Here is a 12,322-nt window from a genome sequence, read left to right as displayed (position 1 = left end):
GAGCCTCTGTTATCAGTCAGGACCTGTGTTGTGTTAGATGTTGTACAAACACAGAACAAATGACAGTCCCTACTCCAAAGAGTTTAAAGTATGAGACAGGACTCAACAGGTGCAGACATATAGGGGAGTACAAGGAAACAATAACACACTATTGGTTAACGTAGTAGGCTGTGGCAAGCATCGTTTAGAGTAAAATCCCATACAAAATGAGCAGACTGGAGGTATGGCCATTTAGACTTGGGGAAATATCCTGGAATTAGGTGGTAGTGATGGATATGGCATTCACTAAAACTCAGCGAGCTATTAAGAAGTACATGAAGCAGCCCAGATTGTTTGAGGTTAAGCTAAGAGCTTCAGATATAAGTATGCCAGCATATTGTTGACTGCAAGACATTTTTATTAATACATAATAGCCATGTTGACAATAAAGTAGACCTGGAAAAATGGCGTTTTAACTACCTTTTCATGGCAGAGTAGTATTGCAAGCTTCCATGTCCTGAAAGATGCATAAAAAACTTAGGGAGCTCTACATACCACACAGACTATGCTGACAGCTTGTGCCACACGCTCTCAAAGAAACTGCGGAATCACCTGATCAACATCCTCTACAGCAAACAGGGAAAGATTAAGAATGAGCTCTCAAAACTGGATACTCTCATAAAAAAACCAACCTTCCACACAAACTTCCTCGTGGCTGGATTTTACTAAAACTAGACAAGCCATTTACAACGCACACTTTGCTTCTCTACAAAAGAAAAAGGACACTAAACTTTCTAAACTACTACATGCTATAAGGGGCCACAGCAATGGTTCCCTCAACCCACCCAGCAATATTGTTAACCTATCCAACTATACTCTCAGCCCAGCAGAAGCAGCTGTCCTATCTCGGGGCCTCTCCTTCTGCCCCTCCACCCCCACGAACATGATACAGTTCTGTGGTGACCTAGAATCCTATTTTCAACGTCTCCGACTCAAGGAATATTTCCAAAATACCTCTGAACAACATACTAATCCACAGAGGCCTCCCGACCAACATTACAAAAAGAAGGATTCTAGGTGGACTCCTCCTGAAGGTCGAAACAGCAGACTGGACTTCTACATAGAGTGCTTCCGCCGATGTGCACGGGCTGAAATTCTGGAAAAGCAGCATCACTTGCCCCATAACCTCAGCCGTGCGGAACACAATGCCATCCACAGCCTCAGAAACAACTCTGACATGATAATCAAAAAGGCTGACAAAGGAGGTGCTGTTGTCATCATGAATAGGTCGGAATATGAACAAGAGGCTGCTCGGCAGCTCTCCAACACCACTTTCTACAAGCCATTACCCTATGATCCCACTGAGAGTTACCAAAAGCAACAACAGCATTTGCTCAAGAAACTTACTGAAAAAGCACAAGATCAAATCCGCACAGACACACCCCTGGAACCCCGACCTGGGATATTCTGTCTACTACCCAAGATCCATAAACCTGGAAATCCTGGGCACCCCATCATCTCAGGCATTGGCACCCTGATAGCAGGATTGTCTGGCTATGTAGACTCCCTCCTCAGGCCCTACGCTACCAGCACTCCCAGCTACCTTCGAGATACCACTGACTTCCTGAGGAAACTACAGTCCATCGGTGATCTTCCTGATAACACCATCCTGGCCACAATGGATGTAGAAGCCCTCTACACCAACATTCCACACAAAGATGGACTACAAGCCATCAAGAACACTATCCCCGATAATGTCACGGCTAACCTGGTGGCTGAACTTTGTGACTTTGTCCTTACCCACAACTATTTTACATTTGGGGACAATGTATACCTTCAGATCAGCGGCACTGCTATGGGTACCCGCATGGCCCCACAGTATGCCAACATTTTTATGGCTGATTTAGAACAACGCTTCCTCAGCTCTCGTCCCCTAATGCCCCTACTCTACTTGCGCTATATTGATGACATCTTCATCATCTGGACCCATGGAAAAGAAGCCCTTGAGGAATTCCACCATGATTTCAACAATTTCCATCCCACCATCAACCTCAGCCTGGTCCAGTCCACACAAGAGATCCACTTCCTGGACACTACAGTGCTAATAAACAATGGTCACATAAACACCACCCTATACCGGAAACCTACTGACCACTGTTCCTACCTACATGCCTCCAGCTTTCACCCTGACCACACCACACGATCCATTGTCTACAGCCAAGCTCTGCGATACAACCACATTTGCTCCAACCCCTCAGACAGAGACAAACACCTACAAGATCTCTATCAAGCATTCTTACAACTACAATACCCACCTGCGGAAGTGAAGAAACAGATTGATAGAGCCAGAAGAGTTCCCAGAAGTCACCTACCTAGTCGCCAGGACAGGCCTAAGAAAGAAAATAACAGAACGCCACTAGCCGTCACCTTCAGCCCCCAACTAAAACCCCTCCAACGCATTATTAAGGATCTACAACCTATCCTGAAGGATGACCTAACACTCTCACAAATCTTGGGAGAAAGGCCAGTCCTTGCCTACAGACAGCCCCCCAACCTGAAGCGAATACTCACCAACAACCACATACCACACAACAGAACCACTAACCCAGGAACCTAACCTTGCAACAAAGCCCGTTGCCAACTGTGCCCACATATCTATTCAGGGGACACCATCACAGGGCCTAATAACATCAGCCACACTATCAGAGGCTCGTTCACCTGCACATCCACCAATATGATATATGCCATCATGTGCCAGCAATGCCCCTCTGCCATGTACATTGGTCAAACTGGACAGTCTCTATGTAAAAGAATAAATGGACACAAATCAGATGTCAAGAATTATAACATTCATAAACCAGTCGGAGAACACTTCAATCTCTCTGGTCACGCAATCAGAGACATGAAGGTCGCTATCTTACAACAAAAAAACTTCAAATCCAGACTCCAGCGAGAAACTGCTGAATTGGAATTCATTTGCAAATTGGATACTATTAATTTAGGCTTAAATAGAGACTGGGAGTGGCTAAGTCATTATGCAAGGTAGCCTATTTCCCCTTGTTTTTTCCTACTCCCCCCCCCCCCGCCCCAGACATTCTGGTTAAACTTGGATTTATGCTGGAAGTGGCCCACCTTGATTGTCATGCACATTGTGGGGAGAGTGGTCAGTTTGGATGAGCTATTGCCAGCAGGAGAGTGAGTTTGTGTGTGTGTGTGTGTGTGGTGGGGGGGGGGGGGTGAGAACCTGGATTTGTGCTGGAAATGGCCCACCTTGATTTTCATGCAGGTTGTAAGGAGAGTGGTCACTTTGGATAGGCTATTACCAGCAGGAGAGTGAGTTTGTGTGTGTGGTTTTTGGAGGGGGGTGAGGGGGTGAGAGAACCTGGATTTCTGCAGGAAATGGCCCACCTTGATTATCATACACATTGTGAAGAGAGTGGTCACTTTGGATGGGCTATTACCAGCAAGAGAGTGAGTTTGTCTGTGGGGGGGCGGAGGGTGAGAAAACCTGGATTTGTGCTGGAAATGGCCCAACTTGATGATCACTTTAGATAAGCTATTACCAGCAGGAGAGTGGGGTGGGAGGAGGTATTGTTTCATGGTGTCTGTGTATATAATGTCTTCTGCAATTTCCACAGTATGCATCCGATGAAGTGAGCTGTAGCTTACGAAAGCTCATGCTCAAATAAATTGGTTAGTCTCTAAGGTGCCACAAGTACTCTAAATCTCACTAGGAATGTAAAAGGTTAACCGGTCAACTGATTAACCGGTAAGCATTAGCCTTACTCGTTAACCCACCTTACCTGTTAACCCCAGGCCAAGCGGCCAACTCCAGTGGCCCTGCACCAGCTGGAGCAGCCCCAGCTGCACTGAGTGGCCAGAGTGGCACAGCCCCAGCTGTGCCAGTGTATCGGCCCCAGCCGCTTAATCAGTTAACAGTTTAAACGACATATTTTAATTATGTAAACGGTTAACTTTTTAAATGCTGTTTACATCGCTAAATCTCACTACTACTGAGTTAGTCCTAATTTAAAACGGTGAGACGAAGGGGTGGGGGTGGAGGTGGAGATCTGGCTTCCTTAATAGGTCACATTCAGTGATACCCTCTTCTCCTAGGCTTTAACCAATCCCATAAAATGTAGTACAAAAAAGCCACTGAAGTATGGACACTAGAGCAAAAAGCATGTACAATGCTAGTGTTGCCAGTTTATTTGTTGTATTTTAAATTAAGCTCTGGTTTGTAGAGTCCTGTAATTATGTGAGAATCCTAGCTTTCATTTAAAAAGAAATAAGTTTCTAGTCCCCAGACTTGCAGAGAGAAGCTTAAAAATATGCACTCTAAAGGCTTAGAACCAAATAAGCAAATAAAAAGAATTGGAATATACATAATTTTAAAAATCTCATGATTTATGGTTTATGTAAATCTCATGATTTTTTGAATGCACGACATCGGCAATACTATAATGCTTTGTGGGGCGGGGGGACCTAGTTGAGCACATGCGAAAACATGTTGCAGAGTGTCATACATTCTGGACAGCTGTGGTCCAGATGTGTTGATGTTGGTGGCTACCAGTGCTCCAGGCCCAGAGCCTCTCTCAGGGTCAAGAAGAACTTGTCTGTTGTCTTCCTTCTGCTGTAGCTGACACTGTCCCAAATAGGATTATGCTGCTTGCACACAGCTGTGCAATGACCACATCAATTTTGGGGACTTGAACCACTACTGATGCTAGTAGTACTGCTACTTAATTGCCCTGTACACTGTATACATACATTTAGCCACATTAATGTGGCTGTGCATCTAATTTATCTCATTTTTGACAAAAATGACCCAGGCAGTACAAAAAATAGGAAATGCTGAGTTAAGGTGACACATGCTTCACAAAATAAACACACAGCCTTAAATCTGTCTCCACAAGGTTGCCCAGAGAACGTCAGACCTTCCCCGTCCTAAAAAAAAATCTACCACTTTCTCAGTCTGCCAGAAATCTAAATCAGGACTACGGTTCATTGAGTCCCAACAGTATATTACATGGCATTTGTGTTGGACTGTGTATCGCTAACTAGTTGCTGTTGGTTTATAGAGATTACAATAGAAATATTGGTCTCACTACTATTCTTCATCAGCATGGTTTCAGTTAGGACGTTTATAGCACATTTGATTTCATGAACTTTACACAGGTTACAAGTATTTCCAACTTCCAGTAATAGTATGACAAGGACCTTGAAAGGAATGGATTTAAGGTTATGAGAGAGGTGTCACCTTAAGCAGGCAATATAACATTTAACTTTTTTTTAGTTGAATAAGTGTCATCAGGGTGAGAAACAATTCTTTGCTGCAGCTAAACAGCATGTCCACTCAGCTTGACTACAGCTGTTTCTACACTGTATAGAGTAATGGCTGTGGCCCACTCTTCTCATCACTCCCATCTCCCTATGCAGTGCAGGTTCAGGGACTGACTTTCCAGTAAAAGTCATAGTATAATGCTGTATCTGTCTGTGTTCCTTTACTACTCTGATCACCAAGGAATAGAAGCCTTTATTATCTGTCTGCTAAGACTGATAATAAGATAAAAGAATCTGGATATTTTTATAAGGCTTTTTAAAATATATATTTTGTGTGTTAGCTGACATGTATACATACTACTAGTGTGCACGTATGCTACATTTTCATGACAGTGAGTCTGTAACATGTCTCCACTTAATTAATAAAATGACTAATTTAGTTTCAGTGATGATTGAAAATCAATTGATTTTGAGGTAAGAAAAATGATAACATATGCATGTTTTCGTTTAAACGGTATTTATTATACAAACCATGTAGTTCCTCTTTTGCATACGTGAGAGGAAAACAGAAACCTAACCAAATGTGTCTTTCAGGTATTGCCTCTGAATATGGAGTTAGAGGTTATCCAACAATTAAACTGTAAGTTGATCTTTCCTGTATTATATTTTTATATATCACTGTGATGGGTTCGGTCACAGAGACCCCCCCCCCCCCCCCCTTGGGACTGTTACCTGACGTGCTGAGATAACCTCTGAGCTCATTTTCCCTGCCAGTTTAGGACTCCAGAACTCTGCCTTGTTGAGCCAGACACACTAGCCTGCTGCAACACAGACCCAGGTCTGGTCCAAGCCCCCAAAGCTGCAGACTTTAACCAAAAACTGCTCAGCAGGTCACCTATCTCCAGCACCCAGACACCCAGTCCCCAATGGGATCCAAACCCCAAATAAATCTGCTTTACTCTATATAAAGCTTATCCAGGGTAAACTCATAAATTGTCTGCCCTCCATAACACTGATAGAGAGAGATGCACAGCTATTTGCGCCCCCCCCCCCCCCAAGTATTAATCACTTACTCTGGGTTTACTAATAAACAAAAGTGATTTTATTAAGTACAAAAAGTAGGATTTGAGTGGTTTCAAGTGATAACAGACAGAACAAAATAAGTCACCAAGCAAAATAAAGCAAAAACACGCAAGTCTAAGCCTAATATATTAAAAAACTGTTTACAGGTAAAATCTCACCCTCAGAGATGTTGCAATAAGCTTCTTTCACAGACTAGACTTCTTCCTAGTCTGGGCCCAATCCTTTTCCCTGGTACAGTCTTTGTTAGTTGCAGCAAACATCTTATGAGAGAACCCTGAGTTTCCACCTAACTGGAAGCCTCCTTTGTTCTTTTCCACCCCTTTTATAGCTTTGGCACATTTGGAAACTTTGGTTTCTCTGGGTCCCCACCCCTCCTTCTAAATGGAAAAGTACCAGATTTAAGATGGATCTCATTACCAGGTGAAGTGGTCACATGTCACTGTAAGATCTCATTCTTCATTACCCATGGGCTGGCCCACAGGCACACAGGAAGGCTTGCAAGTAAATAAACCATCCACAACCAATTGTCCTAGTCAATGGGAGCCATCAAGATTCTAAATCGCTATTAATGGCCCACACTTTGCATAGTTACAATAAGACCTCAGAGTTATACTTCATATTTCTAGCTTCAGATACAAGAATGATACATGCATACAAATAGGATGAACACACTCAGTAGATTATAAGCTTTGTGATACCTTACAAGAGACCTTTTGCATAAAGCATATTCCAGTTACATCATATTCACATTCATAAGAATGTTTCCATAAAACATTATGGACTGCAACGTCACAATGGAGTTTGAGGTTATCCATCAATTAAGCCAGAAGTTGACCTTTTCTGCATTATATTTTTATATATCAATCCTCACTATCACTCACTTTCCTTTGTAAAAGGGGAACAAAAAACAAACGAATATACAGAAAAATCTTAACAGCTGATACCACTAAGAAGCAGAAAAAGAAAATGACAATTCCTTTTGGAGCCAGTTTTGAATCAGTTACTACTGAACTGGATAATATTTTTTAAAAATTCTTTTGTTTACATTTAAGGTTCTTTGTTATACTAAGCTTTTAAACATGGTGGTGGTATAAGTAAGTTGAGTATTAATTAAGCTGAAACAAGCTTATATAATCATATAAACCATAGTCTCATAAAATATTGTTTAAAGGGACGTAATGAACTTGAAATCCAGTAAATTTCAGTTGACAAATTAAACGTAGTTTCAGGTATGAAACCTATACCTGAGTCACCCTGCCAGTATTTGACTTTCTGATTGCATTTCCCCGTTTTTAATGACTTTTCCGTCCCATATTGCTATGTGTAGGGCCTACCAAATTCACCGCCGTGAAAAAGTATCACAGACCATGAAATCTGGTCTCCCTCCTGTGAAATCTGGTCTTTTGTGTGCTTTTACTTTATACTATATAGATTTCACAGGGCATACCAGTTTTTCTCAAATTGGGGGTCCTGACCAAAAGGGAGTTTCATGGAGTTGCAAGGTTATTTTAGGGGGGTCACAATATTACCACCCTTCTACACTGTCTTCAGAGCTGGGCAGCCGGAGAGCAGGGGCTGCTGGCCGGACGCCCAGCTCTGAAGGCAGCTCCCCACCAGCAGCATCCATACCATGCCATCCTTACTTCTCTGCTGCTGCTAACAGCGGCTCTCCCTTCAGATCTGGGGTCCCAGCCAGCAGCCCCCGCTCTCCAGCTGCCCAGCTCTGAAGGCAGCACTGCCACCAGCAGCAGCGCAGAAGTAAGGGTAGCAGTACCTCAACCCCCCTACAATAACCTTGTGATCCCCCCACAACTCCTTTTTTTTTGGGTCAGGACCCCTACAATTACAACACTGTAACATTTCAGATTTAAATAGCTGCAATCATGACATTTACAATTTTTAAAATTCTGTGACTGTGAAATTGACCAAAATGGGCCATGAATTTGGTAGGGCCCGAGCTATGTGAGCCAGGGAAACTAACTGCTGTATAAGGTAAAAGGTGAAAGTGTCTGTACACACAATGGTATAAAGTAAAAACAGAAAACTGTATTTTTCTCTCATTTTTCAGGTGCAGTTATTAAAAATGAAAATTTGGGAAATGGTCAGACTTAGAATTCTTTATTTCCCCATGTGTGTTGGAATTATCAAAGGATTTGGATTGTCTTTAGTTATATTTCCAAAGGGCTGTGGCATTGAAATATTGTAGCTTGTTACAGGCTGCAGGTGAAAAACTTTGTTGTCATGAATATTCAGGCTCTGAAAATTGGTCTTAAGGACACCAAAAAATAATGTAACTGACCCAGATGGGTTCTCTTTTAAAGGAAATCCTGTTGTTCTTCACTGTCATAAATCCTACATGAATATTTTTTCTGATTTAATAAAAGCAAGTTAGATCCCACCCCATCAATTACATACAGTAACCTATTACAGTTTCTTGTCTGCCTCACTGGAGGGTGGATTAACTGAGTGTTCAGTTTAAGAAACCTTTGCAGATTATCACAACGGAATACCATTTTCATTTGCCCTTTCTATTTGGCTTTTTTCAAATAGTAGAAGGGTATCCTAAGGCTTTTTTTGATAAGGAGTAATAAATGGAAATTTTTAATATCTCTTTATAGGGTCTAAATGCTTAATTCTTTTTCATAGTCTGAGAGCAAATCTTCTCTAGTTTTTGTAGTTCTAATATATTGTCATTAGAAAGCACATGATAGCTAGCATGTACAACAGAACTTATTTTCAGAAGACAAACAGTGTGGTGTGATTTTTTTCCTCCCTCATTCTAATTATATTGTACTGTTCCACTGAGCTACTTTTTCTATTTAAAGATTGATTCTTTTGTCTAATGTGTTGAAAAATAAAGTTGCTCAGCACTTACTAATAATTGAATATTAGAAATATGGGGATGCTGTGTTTTTGCATATGCAGCTAACTGATTTATTTTAGTTATGAACAAAGATAATGAAACAATTCCTCAGAATTTTGTTTTTTTCCCCTCTAGCTTAAAAGGTGACTTGGCATACAACTATAGAGGACCTAGAACCAAAGATGATATAATTGAATTTGCTAACAGAGTAGCAGGGTAAGTATTTATAATCTTCTTTGAAGATACCAGTGATTTACATGGTTTTATTGAATTTGCCCCATTTGATTTTTTCAAAGGAGAGCCAAAAGCTGGGCTTCTTTGACAGAAATGTCCTTGACCTGTTAATGTAGTCTTTTATTCTTACAATACTTTGTAAGAATCAGTGGCATCCATCTTGTTCATTTATTATAGTTTGAATTAGATGTGAACTGTAAAGAAAATTGAGTTAAGCCCAGAAATAGATTAAATACCTCCACTAACCATGCTGGGAGGTGAGTTGGGGGTCATTCAGTAATGGAATACGTATTAAACAGTGAGTGGACTCCTCAGTAAAGACAGTGTCTTTGCAGTAAATACAGATTACTAATCAATCTTTCTGCAAAACTTTTTTGTATTACCTGCCTCCTACAGCCTGGTTAGTGGAGACATTTAGAACCTATTGGGTTTAAAATGATGATCAAGTTTACTTTCTAATTTACCTTTAAAAGAGGTAACATAATCTTTACCCCATCTGATTTAGTAGTCATTTATTTCAGTGAGGGGAAGTCTGTGGCATAGTCTAGTGCAGTGTTTCTCATTTATGTGTTGTTTTTTAGACTAATGCAAGTGTTTGTATAGGTCAGGTTTGGAGGACAGGAGAAAGTGTTAAGTGCAAGCCATCTAAGTTCCCGTCTATAATTTTGCATAGTGGAAGTCTTAATGTATACACAAAACATAAGAACGGCCATACTGGGTCAGACCAAAGGTCCATCTAGCCTAGTATCCTGTCTTCCAACAGTGGCCAGTGCCAGGTGCCCCAGAGGGAATGAACAGAACAGGTAGTCATCAAGTGATCCATCCCCTGTCACCCATTCCCAGCTTCTTCCAAACAGAGACTAGGGACACCATCCCTGAACATCCTGGCTAATAGTCATTGATGATGGATCTATCCTCCATGCATTTATCTTGTTCTTGTTTGAACCCTGTTATGGTCTTGGCCTTCACAACATCCTCTGGCAAGGAGTTCCACAGGTTGACCGTGCGTTATGTGAAGAAATACTTCCTTTTGTTTAAAATACAGTAACTCCTCACTTAACGTCATCCTGGTTAAGGTTGTTTCGTTGTTACATTGCTGATCAATAGAAGAACATGCTTGCTTAAAGTTGTGCAGTGCTCCCTTATAACATTGTTTGGTAGCCGCCTGCTTTGTCCACTGCTTGCAGAAAGAGCAGCCTGTTGAAGCTAGCTGGTGGGGGCTTGGAACCAGGGTGGACTGACAGCCCCCCTAAGTTCCCTGTGAGGCAGCTGCCCAGCAGGCTATCAATTGCCGGGCAGTTAGGCTGTCCCTCCCTCCCACTGCCGTGTGCTGCTCCTGCCCTTTGCCTTGGAGCTTCTCCTGGGAGCCTCCTGCTTGCTGGGAGGGGACAGGGGGGCCAAGGGGTCTAATGTCAGTGTGTCCCCCTCACCCCACTCCTGTACCCCGTCTCCACAGAGCGGGTGGGGACACGACAGGGCTCAGGACGGAGGAAGCTTGCTGGCAGCAGTTGCTGTCTCAACTTGCTGATCTACTTAAAAAGACAGTGTACTTAAAGGGGCAGTGCGCGTGTCTCTCTCTCACGCATGGTGTGTGTCTCTGTCTCTCCTCTCTCTCACACACAGTGTGTGTCTCTCTCTCTGTCATGCTGTGTCTCCTCCCTCCATTCTTGCTCCCTTGTAGAGTGTGAGGCTACATTAACAAAAATGTGTTAACCCTTGAGGCCTCAGCCGAGTGCTAGTTCATCATTTAGCAGTAAGGCATTCCCTGGGAAATATCCCACCCTCTGATTCCACCACCTCAACCAAGCTTCACAATCATCATTGCTGTGTACAGTATTAAATTAAAACCCTAAAATATAGTCTTTTGTCCGTCGAAAAAAATTTCCCTGGAACCTAATCCCACCTATTTACATTAATTCTTAGGGGGAAATTAGATTCGCTTAACATTGTTTCGCTTAAAGTAGCATTTTTCAGGAACATAACTACAACGTTAAGCGAGGAGTTGGGGTGATTATTTCTCAAACAATTAAGTGTGATAAGACGGGAATACATTTTTAGTTATTTTCATTTATACTTTGGCTATGCTGACCTGGTTGTAAGAGATTTTATAGAGTCATAATATGTAACGTGAGTGTTTCTGATGCAATTGCTCTTAAACTCCGTAGTTAGGTTTTTAATGTGTTTCGACATTGATTTCAGTAATGATGCAACATTAGCAATTAATTACTGAACAAGTTACATTAGGCGGAATGATGCAATGCCTGAAATAGATCCTTGAGACTGCACTTGTTTTTTGGAACAGATACTGCTTAAGGTGTCAGAGAGAGATTTAAAAATGCCCCACCATATATAGTTTGCAGATTTACCTCTGCAGTTGTGAAAAAGTATGTTTAGTTAAGATGTTAGTAGTCTTTCACTATATCTAATCATATGGGCTATATCAGTTAGAAGCTCATTTTCTGTCACTCAGTTTTATTTTTTAATTATAAAATTAAAATGAAATGTTTTTGAATAGTGAAAGAGTCACTGGTGTTAAACTGAGCTATTGAGAAAATTATTTTTTCTCAGCTGTCACACATCAGCTCTCCTGGGATGATGCAGCATTTATCTATTCTGTTACTTACAGGAAGATGGAGAAATAGCGGCAAATTAATCTGTGGGTTGTATAAATTATTAAGTAATGCACAGAGTGTATTTTAAAATTTAATACAGCATTAACAAGGATTTCACCATTTACCCCCCCCCCCCCAAAAAAAAAAGTGGAGGGGGGGGATTTTATATGAAGTTTTATTGGGACAATTAGCAATCTAGCAAAGGAAATAGCTGTGGCTTCTTCCCCTCCCCCCCCCCCCCAAAAAAAAAAATTGCCAACATAGATTT

General features: G+C 41.6%; 1 protein-coding gene across 3 annotated transcripts in view; it reads left to right on the top strand.

The window, feature by feature from the left end:
* Positions 1-12,322, top strand: part of TMX3 (thioredoxin related transmembrane protein 3) — an 82,858-nt gene that overhangs the window by 11,597 nt on the left and 58,939 nt on the right. For all 3 annotated transcript variants that reach the window (XM_074944705.1, XM_074944704.1, XM_074944707.1), the window contains exons 5-6: positions 5,857-5,902; positions 9,344-9,424. In XM_074944705.1, the coding sequence (XP_074800806.1) occupies positions 5,857-5,902; positions 9,344-9,424 (127 nt within the window). The remainder of the gene's footprint in view (positions 1-5,856; positions 5,903-9,343; positions 9,425-12,322) is intronic.

This window comes from Natator depressus, chromosome 2 (genome assembly GCF_965152275.1).
Source record: "Natator depressus isolate rNatDep1 chromosome 2, rNatDep2.hap1, whole genome shotgun sequence".
NCBI lineage: Eukaryota > Metazoa > Chordata > Testudines > Cheloniidae > Natator > Natator depressus.
Note: the sequence above shows the minus strand (reverse complement) of the source record. Positions and strands in the feature narration are given on the sequence as shown.